Here is a 25393-nt window from a genome sequence, read left to right as displayed (position 1 = left end):
TGCAATTTAAAAGAGCAATCAATTTTCTCAAAACTTAATCCATCTTGCAAAAATAGTTTATCAAAATTAGAAAATTAAGAGTGCGTTTGATAGAGGTAAAAAATAGGATGAAATTTATTTTTTATCTAAATTTAAAAAAATTTAATCAAACAATTTTTTAATTCCATGAAATTTAAATTATATATTACTTAAAAAAATAATTTTTTTTTCTTGAAATCAAGAAATTTAAATTTTCATGGATAAGGTGAGAATTAAAATTTTATGAAATTAGAATTTCGCTCCACTTTTCACCTTTAATCAAATACACACTAATATTTTATGAAGGCGAGCATGATTTCTCAACATTATAGTGAGATTTTAATTTAGTCTAAAAAATAAAAAATAATTCATCAAAATTTAGTATGCAAATACATACTAAAGAACAACAATGATTTATAATTTTTGAATTACTTTTTTAATCCATTGCCTTGAATTTATCCGAACACACGCATTCTCGCTTCCGATCTGGCAGTTGCATCCAACCTCACAGCGCTGGCGGAACTAACATCACCGCCAGTTACGTGCCAATTTATCAGTCAGCCAATTGGAGACCGAAACGTGGACATTGCACAGAGGTTTCAGGCTACGTGTAGCGGCAGTGTCACCTCATCGTGACCCCACTCGTCCTTAATAAAAAAAAAAATCAATTATTTCATAGAGACGCCCAAGCCGTGGACGCGCTTGACCCTCTCGCCCAGGGTGGCCCTTTCTTAGATTCTCTCAGATCTCTCTCTCTCTCTCTCTGAAGAAGAAGAAGAAGAAGACGAAGAAGGAAGCATGTCGACGCCGGCGAGGAAGCGGCTGATGAGGGATTTCAAGCGGCTGCAGCAGGACCCACCGGCCGGAATCAGCGGCGCTCCTCACGACAACAACATCATGCTCTGGAACGCTGTCATTTTCGGGTACGGTATATGCAGATTCATGCGCCTAATTCATCTAATTTGATTGTGTGTTTGCATCTGGTGAATGGTGATTTTGATCTGGGCCTGTTTTTGATTTGTAGACCCGATGATACTCCCTGGGACGGAGGTTAGTCCTTTTTCGCTTTTCCAATTCGTGTAGTTCGAGTTCAATTTACGGCTTTGGCCACTTTCAATTAGCTTGGGGGATATGGGATTTTTTTCATTGGGTCATGTTTGTGAAATCTGTTGCAGGTTAATCTGGGTTTTGTTATCAGTCTGGTTCTGGTTGATTTCCTATATGAGTTTGGCATGGCTCTGCGAATTTTTATCCTTGATGATGCCTGTTTCCTGCATCAATTGTGTCATTTCATCATCTCACGAAGAAGATATGGTCTCATTTTTAAAGTAGAAGAGATCTCATCTTTTAGTTTTAACTAGGTTTTTTCCTTCACTTTCTCCACTCTTTGGTGATTTCTTTTAAGCAATTCACCCCGTGGTTACTTAATTATTAGTTTTTGCCCTAGTTCATCTTTCGGAGGTTTGTGTGTGATCCATGACTATTTACTTTGGGTTTGTCCAAACTGAACTGAAGTGATATGATTGCAGTTTAACAAGGAGTAAAGATCTTAGTATGATTGACTGCTGATATTAATGATATAGTTGCAGTTTAATAGGGAGTAGAGAAATTGTTCTGTATAATTGACTGCTGATATTAGTGAGACCTTAATATGGAGATATTAACAGAGAAGAAATAGAAAAGCATGTTGATGAGATCTTAATGCAGAAAAAAAAGAAGAAAATAGGATTTTGACAAGGTTTGGTAAATTCTAACTAATCTTGTTCGTTGAATGAAGTTCTGTTCACAATTATATGGTAGGATAAATTGGGAACTGCTTGGGTTGCATGATTCAAAGAAATATGAAATGGAAGTAGTAAGTTTTGTATGGAAAGGATGAGATAGTAAGTTACGAATGGAAAAAGGATGAGATAAATTGAATTCCAATGTGTCAGCATACTTGATAGGTAGCACTGGCACTTTCTAGAGAATGGAGGCTGTGTCAAGTTCAAGTATGGGCAAACATTGGAGTCACATGTCAGAGGAATAATATCTCTATCTTATTATATTTAGGTAAGTTTTGTTCACACTCTATCCTCCCTAGAAGGAATTCTTGATTGGGTTGACTGCAATACAATTCCAGATCAACACCCAGTTCAGTCATCTAATTGGTGGCACCCCCCAAAAAAACTGTCATAACTTGGATCCAATGAAAATTTCTTAGAACATATGGAATGGTGCCTAACAAAAACTTGAGTTACATGTATATATATATATATTTGTTAACTAGAGGGGTTGCTCCTGCTATTTATGTGCAAGTAAAAAAAAAAAAAAAGAAGAATATTTCAAATGAATGCTCACTTTTAAGGGTTGGCTCTTGGCAGTTGCAATTTAGTTTTTATTTTTTTAGGCATATTTTAAATGAAGATGAATTTTGGCATAATGTTCCCTTTGCTCTAACCTAACTTAGAGGTCATACTGTCATAGGGTATACTCAAGAAAGAGCTTATTTGGATGTTCCTCCCCCCACCCAGTGAGATTAAGGCTTGTGATTTTGATTGTTGTTGTTGTTGGGAACTTGCATTCACTACTTGTTGGGTGTGAATTGGGTAAATAAATTCACCAAGTCTGTGCAATAGTTTGCAAACAATGCTTCTTAGGTAAGCGCACAAAAATTCTACTTCTAAGGAGGTTCGAATATGATAGCAAAGAGACTGGTACAACCTGTCACCACTATGCTGTTTTAAGTTTTGTTTTTTCTTTACTGCTTGCTGTTAGGACTCTTGTTGCATTACTATTAGTATTGTATTTCAATTTCCAGCTGTCAGTTTGTTAGAATCAAAAGGCCACACGAGAGGCCCTAGGAAAAGGACAAAAGATATGGTTGTAACCGCTTGATGGGGAGCAATCTGCTGCATCCGCACCCACTCAAGTGAGTATATCAGCTCTCCCAGCTTTGTAGGAGAGCCATTGAAGAATCAATAGAACAGTTTTCAAATTATTCTCCCCCAGTGTTCTCTCTTCTCTCTCTATATTCTCCCTCCTCTCTCTTCCTCCCTCTCAACATTCTTCCTTAGCTTCGTTCTATTATGGAATCTCACTGGTTCAAGGCAAATATCATTGTCACATTGTGACAATTTGGTATCACAGCTCGACCTCGGCCCGGATTGTTGCTAGCTCATGGCGGAAGGTACTCGCATGAAAAACATGGAGACTCAGCTGCAACAAGTCAGCTCATCCATGTCCGAAGTCCAGAGGCAAGTCGACCAGCTTGAGCTGGGAAATGGTCGTAACCATGAAGCGATCATGGCTATCGATCAGAAGTTAGATGGTACGCTGGTTCAAATGCGAGAAGAGATGGCGCAGATGAGGGAAGAGCTGGGTAACCAACTTCAACAGTTTATGTTGATGTTCACACGTCAAAACCCAGTTAGTATGGCCCCCGAATTCCCTCATCGAGATAGAACCGAACCTCTATTATGACACAATAGGGGTCATATCAGGCCTGTAACTCCTGATGTGGGGAGTGGCCAGGATGATGAGGTGGGGATAATGCAGGATAGGGGTCGTGGAGAGCAGGGACAAAGCCAACAAACGGGGTTCCCCATGCTTCGGATGGAGATACCCGTTTTTGAGGGGGACAACCCTCGTTGGTGGGTGAGGAAGTGCAAGAGGATGTTTGAATGGTATGGCATACTAGAGGGTAGATGGGTGTCCCTAGCAGTTGCTTATTTTGATGATGTAGTCAATACTTGGTACCAGGGTTGGACCAATGTGAGGGGTCAACCTACGTGGGGTGAGTTCACTGAAAAACTATGTGAAAGGTTTGGGGAGAGAAGTATGTCAGACATTGTTGAAGAATTTAACAAACTAAGACAGGTGGGAGAGCTGAAAACCTACTTGAAGAGGTTTGAAGAGCTCTGGTCTCTTATGAGCAGCCAAGATCCACACCTATTGGAGGCCTATTTTGTGTCCAGTTTCCTGAGTGGCCTAAGTGATGATCTAAGATTAATGGTCAAAATGATCAGGCCTAGAACGATAGAATAGGCAGTGGAAAGTGCTAGGCTACAAGAAATGGTTGTGGAAGCCCTGATGAAAAAACAGAGGCAGCAAGATAAAACTATGACAGGGGGGGTGTCCCACTCTGGCTGCAGAGGAGTGAACCGTGAGTGGACAGGGGGTAATTCCGTGGTCAGGCCATAGGGGATGCCTCAATCAACAGGTCGGAACATGGACCAGAGGAGACAATCTGGATTGTGCTTCGGATGTGGGGATAAGTATTTTTTAGGACACCAATGTAGGCGACAAATATTGCTTCTAGAGGGCAGTTCAAGAGAGGTAAGGGCAGAAAAAGGAGATGAAATCGAAGAATATGAGGATTTTGGAGGTGAAGACAATGGTGAGATATCACTCCACGCACTAAAATGGGTGACCAACAATAAGATAATTAAAGTAGAAGGTAGAGTGAAGGATATGAGCTTGTTAATTCTGATAGATAGTGGAAGCACCCACAGCTTCCTTGATGAGGATACGACCAGAAACTTGAAGTGCCCACTCTCTTAACACTCAACCATTGAGTGTGACAGTGGCTAATGGGGGCAAGGTGCTAAGCAACTCAGCTTGCTACGGGTTTAAATGGGATATGCAAGGAGAAGGGTTAGAGGCGGATCTTAGGCTGTTGCAATTGGGTGGTTGTGATGTGGTCCTTGGGGTTGATTGGATGAAAAGGGTGAGCCCCATAAGTTTTGACTTCAATCGAATGGAGGTTTCATTTGATAAAGTAGGGAAAAGGATGACACTAAAAGGGGGAAGAGAAACCGGCACTTGTAAGATGATAACCGGGAAGAGGTTGCACAAAGCCCTCGGGAACAACTGGAATAAGCTTACTCAGCTGTTCTTGATTGTAGCTGCAGAAGAAGGACGGAAGAAGGTGGTGATGGGGGAGCTCAACCTGTTAGCTAGCAATCCTCATGAAAGGAAAGGCCAGGTATACTCTCAACACCTTATTGATAAACTGTTGTTGGAATTTGGGGACCTCTTTGTTGAGCCTAAAACCCTACCACCCACCCGTAACCTTGACCACCCGTAACCTTGACCATTCCATCAATCTTAAGCCAAATTCGGAACCTGTGAACATCAGAGCTTACAGGTATTCTCCCACCCAGAAGTCAGAAATTGAAAAAATGGTGAGGGAAATGTTGAACCAGTCCTTCATAAGGCCTAGCCATTCCCCATTCGCCTCACCAGTGCTCCTAGTTAAGAAGAAGGATGGTTCTTGGCGATTTTGTGTGGACTATCGCCAGCTAAACGCCATAACCATAAAAGATAAATTTCCCATACCCTTGGTAGAAGATCTAATGGATGAATTGAACAACGCCACAATTTTTTCCAAGCTGGACTTTCGGTCAGGTTACCACTAGATTAAAATGAAGTCGGAAGATGTCCATAAAACCGCCTTTAGGACCTACCATGGACACTTCGAGTTCCTTGTGATGCCCTTCGGGCTCACTAATGCCCCGACCACTTTCCAATCACTCATGAACCTAATATTTGAACCTTACTTGCGAAAATTCATACTAGTGTTCTTTGATGACATTCTTGTTTATAGCCCAACCTTGGACCAGCATTTGAAACACTTGAGAACTACCCTAGAGGTCCTTCGATCCAACTAGCTATTCATCAAAAGGTCTAAATGCTCATTTGGCCAGGAACAGGTAGAATATTTGGGTCACTTGATATCTGGAGAGGGGGTTAAAACAGATCCCAAGAAGATAGACGCCATGGTCAACTGGCCTAAGCCCACAACCTTGAAAGCATTGAGAGGGTTCCTTGGGTTAACCGGCTATTATAGGAGGTTTGTAAAAGGATATGGGGTGATGAGTAGACCATTAACGGAACCCTTGAAGAAAGGGAACTTCAAGTGGGGAGAGGAAGCTGAAGAAGCCTTTCAAAAACTTAAGGAAGCAATGAGTGCAGTCCCAACCTTAGGATTGTTGGATTTCAGTGAACCATTCATATTGGAAACGGACGCTTGTGGGGTTGGCATCAGGGCAGTGTTAGTTCAGAAAGGCAGATGAGAGAGACTAGACTAAGATGGTTTGGTCATGTGAGAAGAAGACTAAGAGACGCTCTTGTGAGAAAAGTTGATGAAATGGAACAATTAGTCAAAACAAGAGGTAGAGGCAGACCCAAGAAAATTTTAGGAGAGATATTAAAGTTTGATATGAAGTGTATGGACCTAAATGAAGATATGACAAAAAACAGAAATACCTGAAAATCTAGAATTCATGTAGCCAACCCCACATAGTGGGATAAATGCTGGATATGTTTAGTATCAGACAAAGAATAATTGCAGTATGTCATCATTGTAATATTGAGCTTAGTCCTGATGTCATGCAATTTTCCACTTTGATAATGACTTTGTTCATTTATTTTTACACTTTTCCAGGAAATGCTTCCCATAGTCAGTCATAAAGAAGCAAAAAATTTTCTTTAAAGCTCACCACAATAGATTTAGTGATAACTGCAGATCTGGTAATACAGAATATATGATCTCAAGGAAGGTCTGCTTGATTGAATGTCATGAAATCTAGATTGACAGTAGTTTACCTGAATCTTTTCTCATCCCTAACGGTTTACAAGACCCAATAACCAGAACTATAAAATAATCCTGAAAATGTTAAATTTTGAACACGTGCATGAATCTTCTAAGTTTTTCTGTTTTACACAACTACACCTTGATGGTTGGTAGTTTAGTGAATATGAATGTATGGAAACCAGACAGTAACTGTAGACAATGCAAACAATAATTGATGTGCCTTGTGCGTGCGTGTGTGGTGCTGTAGTTGTGTTCATTTTTTGTTGTTTTAGTGACCTTAGTTTCATGTTCTTTGGTGTTAGTCCTTTTGTATAAGATTTGCCCCTCTTGTTGGCAGTGCTTTTATTTGTTATCTTCCAAAAAAGGGAAGAAAAGCATAAATGACCAAATTCTGATATGTGCATGAAGGGCACTGTTCACCACAGCTAAGCTCAGGCTCCTTGCATCATCTTGAGTGAGAAGTACTGCATGACACGCTTTCCATAAATAAGGACAGCCTAGAATTTAAGACCTCTGTTTCTTGCATTTAACTGTCTTGATCACCGTTGCAGTTCTCTGTCCTAATCCCAGCAGCAATTGCATGTCGATCTGGTATTAAGAAGTTCATGGTATGAATAACTTCAACATTAAACTCACATGATTGTTGTTGTGCAGCTCCCTTAAGAAATCAATTTTAAAGATGTGAATAAAACTTAGCATTCACGCATGATCTTTTATTCATAATTGTTGTCTCACATTTATTTGGTCAAGCCAGATATAGCTAATGCGGAAAGGTTATGTCTCATGCTTATCACCAGTTTTGTTTATGACTAGCTTCATTATGGGCATGGCTACAACATGCATACCTCGTATCATCTTGCTATATCTACTTCACATGTCCTAGGGACTGTATCATACACTTAAGTCTATGAAAATCATATGCGACCTTTGTTCTCTATATCCTCCAGTAGCTTCGTTAAATACATAGATTGCTTCCTTTTTTCATCTCTCAAGTATAAAATCCAAATTGTTGATCTAATATAGTTGTTTCAAGTTTTAGCCTGTGATGTAGATCCCCTCTAACTCGAGCAATTTGAATATTTTCCTTATGTCTATGCATAGATGATATGATACATTTTGTCTATTGAATAGGTTTTTAGTCACAAATCTTTGATCCTCTAGATACTTTGAAATCTCAGTTGGAGTGTCATTTTGTCTTAATCAACTTCCTGTATTCATCTTCTTCAATGTAAATTTAACTTCATAACCTCTAGTTTCTGTGAAAAGTCTATTTCTTCTAATCTCCCTACAATGGTAACTTTGAAATGAGTCTCATTACCTGATCTTGATTCATAAGTTATTGAAAATAGCATCCCCATCTATCTTGGCTTTTGTTATCTTCCACTATTACTTGCGGGTCAATATTCTTGGGGATTGGCAAAGTAGAAATCACATAGCTGACTCCACCTGGTGGGATTAAGGCTTAGTATTTTTGTTGTATATCTTCAAAATTTATAGTTTTTCTCTTTCTCAATAAGTTTGTATATCCTCTTTTCTTCTTCATCTGTCCCAAAGTTACCCCAGAGAATATTTGAGCCATGGCCTGGTTGCAAATTTAGCCCCATTTGGACAGGGAATTTATGCTGAATTTGGGCTGGAGCTGAGGTTCAGTGCTCTTTATCTTAGCGAACAAAGCTTAAACACTGTCCATGAGGCTGTGCTCAGGACCATTTGTTTGCAGGTGTAATGGTAGGATGAACAACTTTATTTCTATGTATAGGTGAACATTCATGAAAGATGTGTAATTCTGCCTTTTACCTGCTTTATTGAACCAAGCAGTATTGTTTCAATTTACTGATAAGTTATTGATATATTCTTTTAGCATTACATATGCTGAGAACTATAGGGTCCATTTAGTTGTAGAAAACATTTTCTAGTTTTCAACTCCAATTTTATAACTAAATATGCTAACATTTATGTTTCAAAAAGCAATAGCATCCATTTCTAGAAAATTTAGAAAACATCTTTTTTTAGTGTTTTCCAATTCATAGTATAAAGTGGAAAAATTAGAAATTAAGTTTCATATTTTCTAATGGAACATTCAACCATTCAATAGAAATTGGAGTAGAAAAACAGACCCGTAATTTCCTTCTCATTGAGCATCTTAGCACCATTGTGAATGCAGGTACGTTTAAGCTAACTCTGCAATTCACAGAAGATTACCCAAATAAACCACCAACAGTTCGATTTGTCTCAAGGATGTTTCATCCGAACAGTAAGTCATCATCCTAGTCAGAGATCTTATTTCCCGCTTTGAGTAGATGATAAATTTTGCTACTAATGTTTTGTGGGTAAATTAAACTACCAGTCTTTCAACTTTGCATTTTGTAATAAATTGGTCATTGTACTTTAATTTTTATAACCACAACCACTAAACTTTGATCTTTATTATAGTTCAATACGTCAAATTCTGATAACAAAAACTAACAAGGTATACATTAATATGAACCTCAAAGTCACTTGATTGTGGGGTTTATGTTAATTTTAACATTAAGTGATATTTGGGTTTATATTAATGTATATTACGATAATTTTCATTAATAGAATTCGATGAAAAATCAAAAGAGGAATTGAATTATAGTAAGAACTAAAGTTTAGTGGCTGTGGCGACAAAAATTAAAGTACAATGACCAATTTGTTACAAAGTGCAATATTCAGGGACTAATACTGTAATTTACCCAATGTTTTCTTTTATATCTTTGGTACTCTCTTTTCCTGGACTTATGTGGGTGTGTTATCTGTCTAACTGTATTTCTGAGATTGATCAGTCTATGCGGATGGGAGTATATGCTTGGATATTTTACAGAATCAGTGGAGCCCTATATATGATGTTGCGGCTATACTAACTTCTATCCAGGTTGGTCTGATGATTTTTAAGAGAGAAATTTTATGGCCTCTTAATGTTTTGAGTTTTTGCTTCTCCTTGTGGCCATGCCCCTAAAAAAAAAAAAAATCTTTGGTTTGTTTCATAAAACTCGCTTTATGTTTGAGAATTGCCTAGGATGTCTGTGTTGGGAATTAGAGAGAATTAGGAGCAGTTAGGTGCAGTGGATTATTATTTACAGTTATGAAGTAGTGGAGTAATGAGATATTTTTTAGTAGTTGTAGCTACTGTAAAACTGCTGGATAGCTTTGTATATAAAGCTATACCACAGTGCTGAGATTATTAAGAATCAAGAAATTATTGGAAGTTTCTCTCATTTTCTCTCTCTATTATCTGTTTCCCTATATTATTCTCTCTGTTTTCTCCTTAAATCTTCTCATTTCTCCCTATCTTTCTTTCTTCTTTCAAGACTGTCAAGTAGAAATCCTATATCCAAAACATAGGGTCCTGATAGGTATTTGAACAGTCGGTTCTTGGATTGCTATTAACGACAACCAGCATTTACAAGTTCTGGAACTTGCTGGAACCATGAGGCAATCAGTGCATTGGATGGAAAGTTGGAGGCCTTTGTGGATGGAGCGAATAGGATGTTAGATGAAATTATGCTGATGTTCTTGAAATTGTATCAAGTATGTCTTCCTTCTGATTTTCATCCAAAACATAGGGTACTGATAGGTATTAGAACAGTTGGTTCTTGGATTGCTATTAACGACAACCTGCATTTACAAGTTCTGGAACTATGGCGGATGGAACTATCTGGAACCATGAGGCAATCAGAGCATTGGATAGAAAGTTGGAGGGCTCTGTGGATGGAGCAAATAGGATGTTAGATGAAATTATGCTGATGTTCTCGAAATTTGGAAATTGTATCAAGTAAGTCTTCCTTCTGATTTTCATCCTAAGGAAAGATTAGATCCACTCCTGCCAGGAAGTAGAGTGATTCATAGAATTCCACAATTCAACTTGCCAGAAGACTTTCTGTTGAAGGAGAAGGCTAAACAAATTTTGGAAGGTGTTGATGGTGATGTTGCTAACATGGCAGGTCCTAAGCAATATGCAAATGGATGTAGCAAGGTGCTGTCACAACCCCAAGGGCATAGGAGTAATTCTTCTGTTAAACGTATTTTTCTTTGTTGTACCTTACGCTATTATGGTGTTGTACCTGCAATTAGTTACTAATTAAAGGGATTTAACAGTCTATAAATAGGCTGAAGAAGTAGAGAATGTGAGCTGAGGAATGAATTTGAATTCTGTTTCCCTCTCTTAATTCTTCTAATTTTCCCTCCATTCTTCTGAATTTCCCCCTCTTTCTTCTGTTCTTCCCTCCCTTTCTATTCTCTCACTCCAAAATTCTTCCATAATTCCATTCTACATCCTTGGAATACCCTAGAACATTACATTTGATATCATAGTCGATCAATCCTTGGCTGTGACTCCAACAAACCCGTAGCTGTTAGGTTCGGAATTTGAAGGCGAATTTTGGCGTGTTAGTCAAGCAGTCCTTGACTATTAAAGCAAATCATGAAGGCGATTGCAGGAAACAAATTCTTGCGTGATTGCTCAACATCAGCGAATTGCTGATCAGAAGGTTATCCTCGTGAAGCAGATCCACTTGATTTTCTAGAAGCTGAGTGAGAGGTGAGTTCCAGGCGATTTCTGACTCAATTCTAGTGGATTTTATTGGTTGCAACAGAATCAACCAACATAGGAGGCAGATCCAGAGCACGTGATCGCAAATTGGAAAGCAGAGTCATTAGTGATTCGATCTAGGTAGCCTAAGTGATTTGTCTAGAGCAACCGATCCTAGGTTGCTAGCTAGTGCGATGATCGATTCTCATTTCGGAAGATAACAATAGTGTTCAATTCTCAGGCAATCATTGGAAATAGATCGACAAAGAATTTTGAGGTTCGATTAGAATTTAGAAGCATATTATAAACGATTCTTGGAGGAAGTAAAATGGTGAAAGGCACAAGGTTGAAACAACTTGAGTTCAGAATGGAGGCGCTGGAAATGGGGATGTTACGGACTCAAGAGGCTGTGACTCGCAGCAGGGAGGACATCTCGGCCATAAGGGAGAACATTTAAAAGGATCTTGCTGCATCTCGAGAGAGTATGCATAGAGAATTGGAGAGGCACCGGGAGATGATGGATCAATATGGTTAGAGAATGGACAGTGTGTTCAACATGCTGTTGACATTATTGCCTCAATTTCGTTCCTCAACAATTTTTTTGTCGAGGTCCGTTCCTGATCCAATCTTGCCTGGTGACGGACTTCTTCTTCGAGTTTCTGGGTTGGAGTTTCTACCAAGATCTGCTTCTGATCCAATCTTGCATGGTGATGAGATTCCTCTTTGAGCTACAATTTAGGGATTACCAATTATAGAGCCAGTAGTCCAAGTAAGAGGTTCTTCTCAAACCACCCATTATACTACCATGCCAAGGTTGGGGATATCGATTTTTGAAGGATCCAAACCAAGATAGTGTATCCGCAGATGCGAGAGATTTTTCCAATTTTACAATGTGGTTAAAGATCAGAGGATTTAGCTTGGCAACAACCCATCTGAATGATACGACTGGTTCTTGGTACTAAGGGTGGACCAAGTCTAGAGGGACTGAAACCAGGTGGATTGACTTTGCTGAGGAACTGTATAAACGTTTTGAAGAGAGGAATATGGCGGATGTAATTGAGGAATTTAACAAGCTAAAGTAGGAGGGATTGGTGATTGACTATCAAGAGAGGTTTGAGGAGCTTGGGGCTCTAATGTGGAGCTCCCAACCATCCCTCACGACGCAATATTTTGTGTCAAGCTTTATCAGCGGCCTCAAGGATGAACTAAGGTCCATGGTCAAGATGATGATGCCTGCTATGGTGAGACAAGCTGCTTTTCTACAGGAGCTTACATTGGAAGCGATTTCCAATAAACATGATCGCAACGAAAATTTAGCCTTCGTTCTATCAACCATTGGAAGAGAAGCAAGTAAATGTGAATTCTAAGGTTTATCCAAATTCTGATGCAGTGAAATCATCTACTATGGAGCAAAGAAGGAAGTTAGGATTATGTTATAAGCGTGGAGATAAATTCAGTCCTCAACACTAATGCCAAAGACAATTATTGAACATGGAAGGAGAAACCAGGGGGAATTGGATGACGAAGGAGGCACAGTTGTAATAAGTTTTTCGAGGACAAGAAACCTCTCAAGAAGGGGGGGGGGGGGGGGGGGGAATGTCACGACCCCAAGGGCATAGGAGTAATTCTTCTGTTACATGTATTTTTCTTTGTTGTACCTTAGGCTATTATGGTGTTGTACCTACAGTTAGTTACTAACTAAAGGGATGTAACAACCTATAAATAGGCTGAAGAAGTAGAGAATATGAGCTGAGAAATGAATTTGAATTCTGTTCCCCTCTCTTAATTCTTCCAATTCTCCCTCCATTCTTCTGAATTTCCCCCTTTTACTTATGTTCTTCCCTCTCTTTCTGCTCTCTCACTCCCATATTCTTCCATAATTCTGTTCTACATCCTTGGAAAACCCTAGAATGTTACAGGTGCCTAGTTCAAGCAGCAGCAAAGATATTCATGACTGGGATTTGAATATGTTCAAATCATATGACTCTGTCTCCGTTACAAGCTCAATGTACACGATCAAAGATCCTCTCCATTTAATGCATCTCCCTCTACTTGGTCATGGAGAAGTTCAGCCATTTGTAGGCAGTTTTGATCCAAAGGAAATTACAGCTCAAGGTGGTTTTAGGTTTGCCAAGGAAGGTCAAATTGTTCCAACTAAGTCAACTCAAGAACTTTCACTTGACGTGGAAGATTTGGATATCCCATAGAGTGACATGGTACTGAAAGAGAGAATCAGAGCAGGTTCATTTGGTGTTGTCCATCGTATTGATTGGCCCACACTCTATTGTGTATGTGGTGTGCCATTATGGGAAATTGCCTGGAATTCCACACTCTGTCTGATAGAAAACCATTGGCCCTGTTACTACTTCCAATTCTACTTTACCTCCACTAATACTTGGGAATATTTGTCAGATTTGCTCAATCAAATTTCCCTGTGTTGCTCAGTCCTTTGATTTTCTCGAGGACAAGAAAATATTTAAGGGAAGGAGAATGTTGAGAATCAAAAAGAATTAGGAGCAGTGGTTGAATTAGGAGCAATTAGGTGTAGTGGATTATTATTTACAGTTATGAAGTAGTGGAGTAGTGGGATGTTTTTTAGCAGTCGTAACCGCTGTAAAACTGCTGGATAGATTTATATATCTTTACCACATTACCGTGATTTTCAAGAATCAAGAAATTATTGGAAGTTTCTCTCATTTTCTCTCTCTATTCTTTGTTTCCCTCTATTATTCTCTCTGTTTTCTCCCTAAATCTTCTCATTTCCCCCTACCTTTCTTTCTTCTTTCAAAACTGTTAACTAGAAATCCTAGATTCAAAACCTACCCGTTAGTCTAGTGCTATTTTTGGAACCCCAGGCATTTTTGTTCGTGTTTTATAGCAATTTCAATTTTTGGTTCCCATCTTTAGCATTACTTCTGAAGAAGTTAATGGATTCAAGTCAAAGAGTGTGATTTAGTGGGAAATCCTAAAGAACAAGGCAACTTGTAAAAAATAAACTATTAAATGAAGAGATCGTATGAAAATCCAATTCCGACAAAATATAAGCAATTTATTAAGAAAAATGGGCTAGATTAATTTCCCAATAAGGTTTTACAGCAAAGTGGTCTAAACTCAGCCTGCCTGAGGGCTTAAAGAGACGGCAAGTATTGATAGTGGATTTATTGGCATAATTAAAAATGAGATAGTGATTAAAGAAGCCCTTAGGTTTTTCATCTTTTTTTCTTTAATTTTGAAATTTTAGCTTCTTATTTGTGAACAACTTGAAGCAACATCCACAGTTATAACCACATGTCCGGATATCATTACGTTGTTATGAATTAAAAGATCCCCCTTTTCTCTGCAATTCTCCCTTACTTTCTCTCGGCTTCTCTCTGTTTCTCTTTACTTTTTGTCTATTTTTCCTTTTTCTCTCTTGGTTTCCCTCTTATTCTGTCTGATCCTCCCCCATTTCTCTCTATTTCTCCTACTCTTTCAATTCTATCTTCAAGAAAATCAGAAGTTAGGGCCAGGGTCCTGACACCTTGCCACCATGGCTGAGTAGCATATTGATTGTTTTATGTGAGAAAGGGAAGAGAGAAAGTTTGGAAACTCTTGGAATAGGACAAATGTGAAGACAAGAGAAATAGGAGTCACTGGGCGATAAAAATCTCATCATTTATTCACAGCTGCCTGGTACCTCTTACCAACAGGTGGAAATGCATCACAAATCCAATGCTTGATTCACTTCATCTAGAAGAAGGCCAAATAACTAACTACAAACAGGATTTTATTATTTATTCAATGCCAATCTTTTAAAAACTAGATTGACCACTTAGCCCAAAAGGACAAAAAGAAAAAAAAAAACTACTGACCCAGCCATTTTTTTGGAGGAAACTGCTTAAATCTGTGGTTTTATTGGCTGAGTGAAACCATTTCTTCTTCACTGTAACTGGATGATTTATTCACCTGTCTATACAAGAAAATTCTGGGAAAACGTCTCCAAAATTAGTTGCTGACCCTAAATCCATCTAAATGTTGCATCTCTTACTCCATGTAAACAATGATGCATACAATTGCCTGGCAAAATTATTGCTTTCACTGTCAGCGTCTATCTGTGTCAGTCCTTCCTCCACATGTATGTGAGCACTTATTCCCTCATTTCTCAAACCATTCAATTTGTTCATTTCAGCAGCCCTCTTCATGAAGTAACTTTTAGTTTGGTAAGAGTTTAGGGTCTAGAAGATTCAATCCCTTCACCCAGGGAAGCAGGGGAGAGACCTCCCTATCAACTGGGTTACCACTTTCCACATGATGAATTATTTTTTCTGAGGACTTCCTTTCAAGACACTTTTTTTTCTACGTTGGCTTGGCTCAATCATACGTGGGATTTGCTTAACTTTTGATGCAATAGTTACCAACTGTATTCACCTATCAAGAAATTTTCTTTGGAGGCTCTAAATGTATGGAGGCAAGCTAATGAGACATGTTTATTTTGTTTTCTCCAGTCATTGCTTTGTGACCCAAACCCAAATTCTCCTGCAAATTCTGAAGCAGCTCGAATGTTCAGCGAGAACAAGCGGGAGTACAACAGAAAAGTGCGCGAAATTGTGGAGCAGAGCTGGACAGCTGACTGATTCCAACAAAAGCACCTACTTGTACTGTGCCAGAAAATAAGTCAGGATGTGGTGCTGGTAGCTTCCCCATACCCTTTGTATTCAGAACAATATGAACAATATGCTTTGTGTGCCTTGCTTTTAGAGAAATGCTTTGAATGCCTTGCCTTTTGCTTTTAGACTGATCTCCTTGAAGTCTTGATTGTCCCCATTCATTCTTGTTACATCAAGTTTGACCTATCCAAGTTTTAAGTTAATTATAGGAATTGTGTTTGTTAATGTCTCGAAGCATTGGCAGTGGGGTTTTGTACTTCACTTAGGGGGGAAATCAAGGTACACTTCTGGTGTAATATCTGGAACTGCTCTGACAATTATGATTTGATATTTTTAGGAATTTGCTTGATTTTCATGTTACCCTACTTGTTTTGGAGCCATATAAAATTTGATATTTTTAAGAATTTTGCTTATATTAATGTTGGTCTGCATAGTTTAGGGTGGACAACCTGTCTACTTGGAAGCACTTCATGGTCACCACCAATGTGGTAGCACAAGGAACACGAGAGTTAAAGAGTAGTTTGGAAAAATATCTCGTCTTTGAGTCGTCCGTGAGTAGTGTCTTTTTGCCCTTGAGGTTTGATCGACTTAACAGTTAACACGTTATAAGATTGTTCTAAGTTTAAATGTTAAGAGATCAACGATGCATCGACATTGAAGCTTAGTAAGGGGTAAGTTCCTTGGTCGACCCTCTTGAGAGCGAGCGCTGAGAGAACGAGTGGTTGAATCTGACAGGGGCTAACCTCATGGGTGGCCTGAGAGGCTGGATATAATTCTGTACACCAATTGGGTGTTAAAATCTAGACCCATTATATTTAGGAAAAATATAAAACAAAAAAAACCCTTCTGGGTCAGTCACCGAATATCACATTATTATTAAAATTAAAATCATTGCCCAAGTCCAGTCACCAGTCCCGCCACCAAGACTTGTACTCCCTAAAAGGGTAGGAAATACAGAAGCAACTTGCAATGAGATGATACAACAATAAGAACGATGCACAAGAGTTGAGAAGAGAACCAAGACGGATATCTAAATCACTCACGGTCACAGTGACAACAAGGTAAGAGAAGCCTTCCAGAGAGAAGTTGTAGCATCTAGATATAGGGAGGGTAAGGCGGCGGAACTATGTAATCAAACACGATAACATGCTCCAGTTTCTCTCCCACTCTTTCTTCCACCAATTTCACCACATTTTCCTCCTCCAGACTCTTCAAATCTGGATAAACCGCCACCAATCCCACCGAAAACCCTTTACATCTGGGCGAGAAATTCTCCCCATAGTTGATCTGACTGGCTAAACCACAACCAGAACCAGAACAGTCCTTCGCAATCCCGCCAATGGCTGCTAACACCTCCTCCTTCTCTTCCTCGCCCAACCCGCCCCTCAACTTCATGAACGCGATTTCCACCTGAGAGCCGGGCGGTGGCGCCACCGGCCCGTCGAAATCTGCGGCGACCCAGTCGAGGGCCATAAAGTCGTCGATGATGTGCTCCGAGTACTGCTTTCCGAGTTTGACGTGATCGGGGTGGAGCGAGTAGGCGGTAAGGTCGTCTTTGGATTTGTACCGAGCGTGGACGACATTGGTGAAGTTGTCGGACGGCGACCGCACGCGGAGGAGCTTGCCGGCGGTGAGGTAGAGAACCTGGTCGAGCGACTTGAGGGCGTTGAGGCCGTCGAACATGCCGTTGACCAGAGACGGGTCGGCGTTGTCTTTCACTTTGGAGAGTACGATGTGTTCGACGATTTGCGACATTGGCGGCGGCGGTAGATTGAGACGGCGGTGAAAGAATAGGTGATGGCGACGGCCGGATGCGCGTGAAGCCGATTATAAGGCAGATGTTCCTTTTTAAATGGACACTTGACCCATCAGCCCTTTTATTAAACGCAAGTGTTAAAGGCCACTGTTCAGTCTTCAGTGATCCATATTTATTTTCAGGTAAAAAAAAAAAACGTTATTATTAAGTGTGACACAAAAATATTAATATTTTGTGTTTAAATAGTATTTTTGTTTATTAAATTATCACAAATCCTATCTGTGCAAGAGGTTGTAGACTCTCTTGTATGTTGAAAAATTCTAAAATACTTTTTCTATAAAATTATCAATTAATTTTTAAAAATTGTAGATACTTTCAAAGTTATTAACTTATTGTTTTTCACTTTTATTCTGTTTATAATTTTTGGAAATTAGTTTTCAATTTTATAAGAAATGTCACTTATTTCTTGTATTGTATTATTAATTTCTTTAATATATAAAAAAGTGTATAAATAGTATTTAAACGTATGATCTTTAAGTTATAGTGCTTATTCTTCATATTTTAAAATTTTACATTAAAAGAAAGGGCCTTTTGTTTTTGTTTTTAAATAGCTTAGTTTGCTTTTTTTTTTTTATCTTCATTAATCATAAGAGAGTGACATGAGACAATAGTTTGATAAAATCTTAAAAGAATTTTTTAAACTATAAATAGATCTTATGAATTTACATACTTTATATTTTTGACCCTTTTTTTATGAAACTAATAGGTTATTTCATATAATTTTTTTTAATTTATCATGTAAAAATATTTTTACATCCATTTGATATATTTACAAATCTAAACTTGCCACAATTGTTAGGATAAGTTTTCTAAATGTAAATCTTATAATAAGTGAGGATGTTTCTTTATAATCAATTCAATCGTGTTAAGTAGACCCCTTGATTACAAGGCGAACCTTGTACCTCTCCAGTGGCAGAGTCACGTTTTGGCCAACTGGGGCCTTGGCCCCAACTGACTTCTTTATTATTTTTATTTTTTATATATATTATTATAAATAATTATTATTTTTAGAATTTGGCTAGAGCTAAAATTATACTTTGACTTGAACTAAAATTCTTTCTTGACTCCGCGGGTGTATCTCTCAATGATTTCTTCAACTTTATGCTTGATTTTGAGAACTCATTACTTTTCAATAACTTTGCATCCTTTAAGAAAAACAACCAATTTTCAAACTTGATTTGATCTCACAAAATTTATTTCTTCCTCTATTGTCCTTTTTCATTTCTCTTTCGTAGGACTAGAGAGAGTCTCTTATATTGTATTTAGGCTCTTCCTCATCTTGTGACATTATTAAAAAAGTTTCACTTTCAACATAGAAACAACATGTTTGACCCTTACACTAATTGGATCATATATATATATAGAAGTAAATTAATTGCAATGAATATTCAACTCTAACCATTTTGTCTTTAGACAACTCTTACAAGTTGATAGATTAACTTTTCAATTTGGCCCAATAAGTCTTATTCGGCTACTATATCTCATCTTTATTGTCCAATATAGCCTAATTTTACATGCCAAATATTAACATTTTCATGTAAGCTTCCAAAAAAATATGGCAAAGGAAAAGTTAGCATTACGTAGATTATGGTAGAAGTATAATCTATATCTAAAACAATAAAATCATTTGGCAAATAACTACAACCATAATAAATTAAATTTAAAAATAATTTAACAATTGTATCATGGAAATTTAGATTGAATCCAAAATTTAGAAGAATAGGAATAGACACTAAATTCTATCAAATTTGCTGAGCAAATAACACATCATGGAAGAATAGGATTCGCCTACAACACATACACAACTTATAGCTATAGGTGCTAATACCTTTGATTTTAACTTCTGTATCATTTTCCACATAGATCCATTTTATTTCACCTGGAATTTGACGATATTTCACAAAAGCTCTCTTGTCTCTAATTATGTTTGTGACTCATGAGTTAACAGTTCATGAAAGATTGAGATATAGTTAAGAAAACATAACTTAGAACATAAATAACATTTGAAAATGCATTTAGGGCTTATAACTTTTTAGATTTATTGTATTTCACGTGTAAAATGCCTTTTCTTGTCGCAATTGTAGCACTTGACCTTTGCCATGTTCTTTTTTCTAAAGGAGTGGGTATGAATAGGTCCCTTACCTTTGTTATGGTGATCTTCAGCCTTTTCAAATTGATCTCCTTTGGCTTTCTTAGGTGCCTTGTACCTTTTTTTTACTCTTATGGTCAAGATGAGTACCTAGAAATTTATGCTTCAAATGAGGAGTACCCTTAGAATTGGATCCCGCCATATAAACATCAATATTAGGCCTTGACGCCTCCATATGAACTTTTTCTAACTCCAAATATCGTGAAACATCAATCATTGTTTCGATGTTCACATTGTGGATAAGATAAACTTTCAAGAGATTCTAGTTGTGAGGTAAGGACCTTATAACAGCTTGAACTTACTATCATCAATAACATTGATCCAGCTCATCAACTATGTTGGTCATTTCTCTAAGATGTTGCCTTATGTTGTGATTCGGATGCTTCTTATATGTATCAAATTTTATTGTAAGTTGCCTTATCTTAAGAGCAGTCCACATCTCACTTGCATTCTCATAGGTTTTGAATTGTCTCATTATATTGTTTTTCATATTGCTTAACAATGTAATGCAAGCAATCGAGTTTTCTTTTTTCAAGTAGTGTAAGCCTCCATGTTCCTCTTATGTTGGATAGTGACCCCATCTTTAGGCTCTTCCATGGTTTGGTTAAAAGGCTCAAGAGCCTTTTACTCTTCTAGTACATATTGAATTTTCGTATTTCATATTTTATAATTATCTCCATTCAGTTTCTCACCCTTGATAAAGTAAACAACAATATTATTTGAAGAAGGCATTGTTCAAAGGATAATTTACATGAGACATTCATATATCAAATTAATGTCATGCTTTGTACATTTATTTCATTAAATAAAACTAATAATAAATATATAATTAGATATAGAGTTGAAAGTTTATTATATTCCCAATCATCGAATATAATTCAATTGTCCAAATATTATTAATTTTACTTTTTTTACCATCTTAAAAATAGATTTTAAGGTCATTGGCTCCTATTTGATTAATTATCAATAGAATATGTAAATATTTAATCACAAAATATTAAATAACCAATAGTAATCATGTTTAAAACAAATAAACAAAAATATTCCTTCCATTGAAAAGAAATATCTAACATACTGTTCAAATATTTACACATAACACATAGCTAAACAATTACTAAGCATGGAGGCTAATTGAGGTGTTACTTAGAGATAATCCTAGGGCTACGAGAAATAGAATGAATGACCTCATATATATCATTAGGGATATATCCTAAGGCTCTATCAATAATATCCCTAGTGATCTCTAATGGTAGGATATTTGGGTACAACACCTTCACTAACTCTCTCCATCTATGTTCCTTCAAAAAAGAACACACCAACTAACTATATGTCTTATTTGGGACACCAGTTTCCCAAATTATGCTCTTAAGTTCTCAGTCATGTGGTATCATTGTGATAAGTAAAGATAGATACTTTACTTCTTGAGTCCCAAAACCCTAAAAACCAGCAAATATGAATTTTTGAATCATGTTTCACATGGCAATGATATGCTTACACATACTTTGTGCATACATACATAACATCATTTAAACTACAAAACAAACCTGATTACTCTAATACCAATATAACAAAATATATGTACAAGAAAAAAATAAATAACTTACAATTTTCTCCTAATGAAAGTAAGTCAGATCTTGAATGATTTGTTTAATTGATTACGAACGAGATCACAAGATAGAAGTCGTTCTGAAACAACAACCTAAAAACCTTTCTTTTCAATATGCAAAGAATCGAGAGAGTTTGTAGAGAAATATATGAATACATTTTTCTTCTTTTAAGAATTCTTTCCATATATATATATATATATATATTACTTAAAAGAAACTATCACCTCCCCACTTTTCTCCTTATAAAGAAATAGGGAATAACCATCAAGTAGGGTTGTAAATGAGTCAAAACGTTCACGAGCAATTCGGTGTTCAACTCAATAAAAACTTATTTGAGTCTGTTTATTAAGATAAACAAGTGAAACTTGAGTTTAATTTTGAAACTCGATTTGTAAATGAGTCAAACTTAAACTTAATAAAACTCGGCTCGTTAGCTCTCGAGTTGACTCGATTAAAGGCTCGCGAGCAATCTCATTTTAAAGACTCGCGAGCATACTCGATTATAGGCTAGCTACCAGTTCATGAATATGTTTGTTTATAAATACATTAATAAATTTATTCATAATTTTATAAAAATATTATTTAACATAATTTATCAAACTTTAAATTATTATAATAATATTATTAAATTTTGTTGAGTTTGATTTTGAGAATGTTTTGATAATGAGAAATTAAATGTAAAACTTTTATACTTTCTCTATGAAAATGTGTTGATAATAATATATGATATGACTCGAAGATTAATCAACTAATATGTATGAGCTTAATAGAGTAATTATTGTTTTAGTCAAATAAGGAAATGTTTAGTTAAATAAAAAGTATTGTACTCTACTAACTTTTTTCTTTTAATCAAGTAAAATATAAACATTTAAGGAATTAATCAACTATATATTTTTACTTGAATATATGATGTAATAACATTACTTGAATAACCAAAGAGTTAATCAAGTAAGTGGTACATTAGTCAAGTAACTATCATATTTAACCGGATAATAAATTTAGGTCAAAATGAGAAGTCTCTATACTTGTATCATTAATCGACTAAAAAAAAATATTAATCGAGTAATTCATTCCTTAGTCAAGTAACCAAAAATTTTACTCGAGTAATAATTTATGAGCAAAATGTCAAATCTCTGCGCTTGAGTATTTTGTAGACTAAGAATGTATTATTAATCGAGTAACTTCATACTTAGTCGAGTAAAAATTATTAGACAAAGTGTTAGTCTTTGTACTTGAATTATTAATCAATTAAATGAAAGTTGTAGTTGAGTAAAGTCATATTTTACTCGAGTATCAAAAAAGCTTACTCGAGTAACTGTTATCTCACTTGAGTAATATCTAGTTTACTCAACTAATGTGCATTAAATTTTAAAAAATTAATAGTTACAAACAATATTAAATGCGCATTTCAAGTATTTTATCTATAAACAAAATTTATAAACTAACATGACACTATAAAATTTATATTAATTTTATCTAAAATCAATAATAATTCATGATGATTATACAAAAAATTAACAATAATTCATAGTTGTGATTATAATTATTGTTAATTTTAAATAAGATTATTATAAATTATGAAATATTACATCAATATATATAAATAATGGTGTCAAGAAAATATAGTGATTATTTAAAAATACATAAAAGTTTGTACACATTTTGAGTAATATGTAGAATAAAAACTTTTACAGTTTACATATTATAAATTGCAAAACACACCATATAAATAGTGTTCTTGAAACCCTAATATGAATTGGGAAGGATTTGTGATTTCAATTGAAGTGTAGATTGGAGTGGGAACGGAAGACATGAAGAAGAGACCTTGACGCCTCTCGTTGTAGCCTTTTTAGAAGCTTGCCATCACGTGTTGCCTATCATTTATTGTCGCAATCTTTTTTGAAGCAGGTCATCGCTTGTTGCCTCTCGTTGCAACCTTTGGTAAGTAATTTGTTGTAAGATAAATTATGATAGTTAGGTATTTTGACTCGTGTATTGCAAGCCCGAGACAAGCTCGAGCCCAAGCTAGGCTCGTCAACCTTGACGAGCCGAGCTCAAGTTTTGTTCATGCTAATCGAGCTTGAAATCAACTTTGTTGAGGTGAGCCGTAGGTCAGCGAAGCTTAGCTTGGTTCAATTGCTACCCTACCACCAAGTGATTATTGTGACCATAAGCAAGCCCTTTATGGGTAGGTTTGATTCAGACTTAGGTCCAAATTTTTTACATTTTTCTTATCACAATTATGAAAAGGAAAGTACCCAAATCACAGGTCTATATGCTTATTCAAAGTTATTTTCTGTGGTGAAAGTTACTTTTCATAATAAACATAAGATTATAGAATCGAATCTTCTCATGTCCTTAAATGTACAGAAATTATATAGTTTTCATGTTATAAGAAGAAAAAGTTTGATGCATAATATACCTGGAAGTTGTTGTATTTGATAACCAAATTCCAACAACGGACTTAATTTTTAATTTTATAATTGAAAATAAAAATAAAAAATTGGACCCAAAAGGCCAAAACGAACTCAAAAATTCCCCTTAGGGCTCACTTGGTTGGTTGCGCGCAGTATCCAACAGGAAATCATCCCTCCAAACAAACACCACCTTATTCGATAGAATGACACATATTAGCGTAATAATTAGCTAATTTCTTCAGCTACGAGTACAAAGTCCACTGCAACATAATAAATAAATACACACTCCTTCAAATAGATAGAAGAAAACTACAGATCTGTAAACAGATTCGGCAAGCAAACTCATTTCCACAAATTCAACACCAAAACCATGGAGGATTCAAAGTGTTCCAGTTTCAGGCAGAGTATGGCTCTGGAGCTATGTAATCAAAAGCAACCACTTGCTCCAGCTTCTCCCCTACCTTCTCCTCAATCAGCTTCACCGTATCAACCGAATCCAAGCTCTTCAAATCCGGGTAAACCGCCAGAATCCCGATCGAAAACCCGTTACACCGGATCGAGAAGTTCTCGCCGAAGGAGATCTGCTCCGGCGACCCGAGCTCGCTCTTCTCGATCCCGCCGATGATCGCCAACACCTCCTTCTTCGCCTCCTCGCCGAGCCCCTCCTTCAGCTTCAGGAAGGTGGCCCTCACTGGGGCCCCGGGCGGCGGCGCTGCCGCACCCGGCAAATCGTCGACGACCCAGTCTAGGGCCATGACGTACTCGATGGTGGCGGCGCCGTACTGCTTGCCGAGGGCGACGTGGTCGGGGTGGACGAGGTAGTTGGAGAGGTCGTCTCTGGCGCGGTAGCGAGAGTGGAGGAAGTGGGTGTACTTGCGGGGCGCCGATTGGACGCGGAAGACCTCGCCGGCGGTGAGGTAGAGGACCAGGTCCAACGAGTTGAGGGCGTTGAGGCCGTCGAAGCTGTCCTTCACCATCTTCGGGTCGGCATCGTCTAGGACTTTGGAGAGCACCACGTGTTCGGCGATTCGCGGCATCTTGCGGCGGCGATGGAGAGCTTAGAGAGGGAGCGAGCGAGGTGAAGACGGAGTCTCCTTCGCTTTTGGGTTGTCACTGTAATTTGTAGACCGAAGGAAGTTTTTTGCCTTTTTCTAATTTCCATTTAATCCTTTCCATATACCAAAGTCTATATAGTCAACTAAATTTTCTAACAAAATATCCCAATATAGTATATTATTTTCATTTATAGAAAAATATCCCAATATAGTATATTAATTTCATTTATAGAAAAATATATTATTTTGGTTGCATTAGTTGACACAATGATTTTGGAAAGAATTAAATATGTTGAATGCCGGCCGGAGCCAAACTAAATTCACACTAAATTCTGTCTTTAAAAGTATGAGTTTGGATAATGAATGAAATGAAATGATTTTAAAAAATCAAATCGTGACGAGTAAAATAAAAAAGTTGATAATTCTGTCTGGGTGGAGTGGTTGATTACGTCTGCCTGCCTGCCAACTCTGGCAGGCAATTGACAAATTCAAATTCAAATTCAAATTCAATTGTTTCAATTTTGACTAAAACAGAGAGCTGAGCTGAGCTGAGAAT

General features: G+C 37.1%; 3 protein-coding genes across 3 annotated transcripts; 1 reads left to right on the top strand and 2 right to left on the bottom strand.

Annotated features, from left to right (window-relative positions):
- The first annotated feature begins 730 nt into the window (after window positions 1-730).
- Window positions 731-16153, top strand: LOC127789933 (ubiquitin-conjugating enzyme E2 2). The gene is made up of 5 exons (XM_052319042.1): window positions 731-941; window positions 1043-1068; window positions 8760-8849; window positions 9403-9491; window positions 15632-16153. Exons 1-5 carry the CDS (start codon window positions 817-819, stop codon window positions 15758-15760), a joined length of 459 nt encoding a protein of 152 aa, XP_052175002.1. The 5' UTR covers window positions 731-816; the 3' UTR covers window positions 15761-16153.
- Window positions 16154-16888: 735 nt separating this feature from the next.
- Window positions 16889-17548, bottom strand: LOC127790176 (stress-response A/B barrel domain-containing protein UP3-like). Its single transcript, XM_052319473.1, has one exon. It carries the CDS (start codon window positions 17546-17548, stop codon window positions 16889-16891), a length of 660 nt encoding a protein of 219 aa, XP_052175433.1.
- Window positions 17549-24177: 6629 nt separating this feature from the next.
- LOC127790174 (stress-response A/B barrel domain-containing protein UP3-like) lies at window positions 24178-24819 on the bottom strand. The gene has a single exon (XM_052319472.1). The coding sequence runs from the start codon at window positions 24817-24819 to the stop codon at window positions 24178-24180; it is 642 nt and encodes a 213-aa protein (XP_052175432.1).
- Window positions 24820-25393: the final 574 nt, after the last annotated feature.

The sequence above is a fragment of the Diospyros lotus genome, chromosome 14 (assembly GCF_014633365.1).
Source record: "Diospyros lotus cultivar Yz01 chromosome 14, ASM1463336v1, whole genome shotgun sequence".
Lineage (NCBI taxonomy): Eukaryota > Viridiplantae > Streptophyta > Magnoliopsida > Ericales > Ebenaceae > Diospyros > Diospyros lotus.
Note: the sequence above shows the minus strand (reverse complement) of the source record. Positions and strands in the feature narration are given on the sequence as shown.

Excerpts from the sequence above, each read along its gene's own strand:
- LOC127790174 (XM_052319472.1), bottom strand. The coding sequence starts at position 24,819 with ATGCCGCGAATCGCCGAACACGTGGTGCTCTCCAAAGTCCTAGACGAT.
- LOC127789933 (XM_052319042.1), top strand. The coding sequence starts at position 817 with ATGTCGACGCCGGCGAGGAAGCGGCTGATGAGGGATTTCAAGCGGCTG. Across the intron at positions 1,069-8,759 it reads TGATACTCCCTGGGACGGAG|GTACGTTTAAGCTAACTCTG; the intron begins GTTAGTCCTTTT and ends TTGTGAATGCAG. Across the intron at positions 8,850-9,402 it reads AAGGATGTTTCATCCGAACA|TCTATGCGGATGGGAGTATA; the intron begins GTAAGTCATCAT and ends GAGATTGATCAG.
- LOC127790176 (XM_052319473.1), bottom strand. The coding sequence starts at position 17,548 with ATGTCGCAAATCGTCGAACACATCGTACTCTCCAAAGTGAAAGACAAC.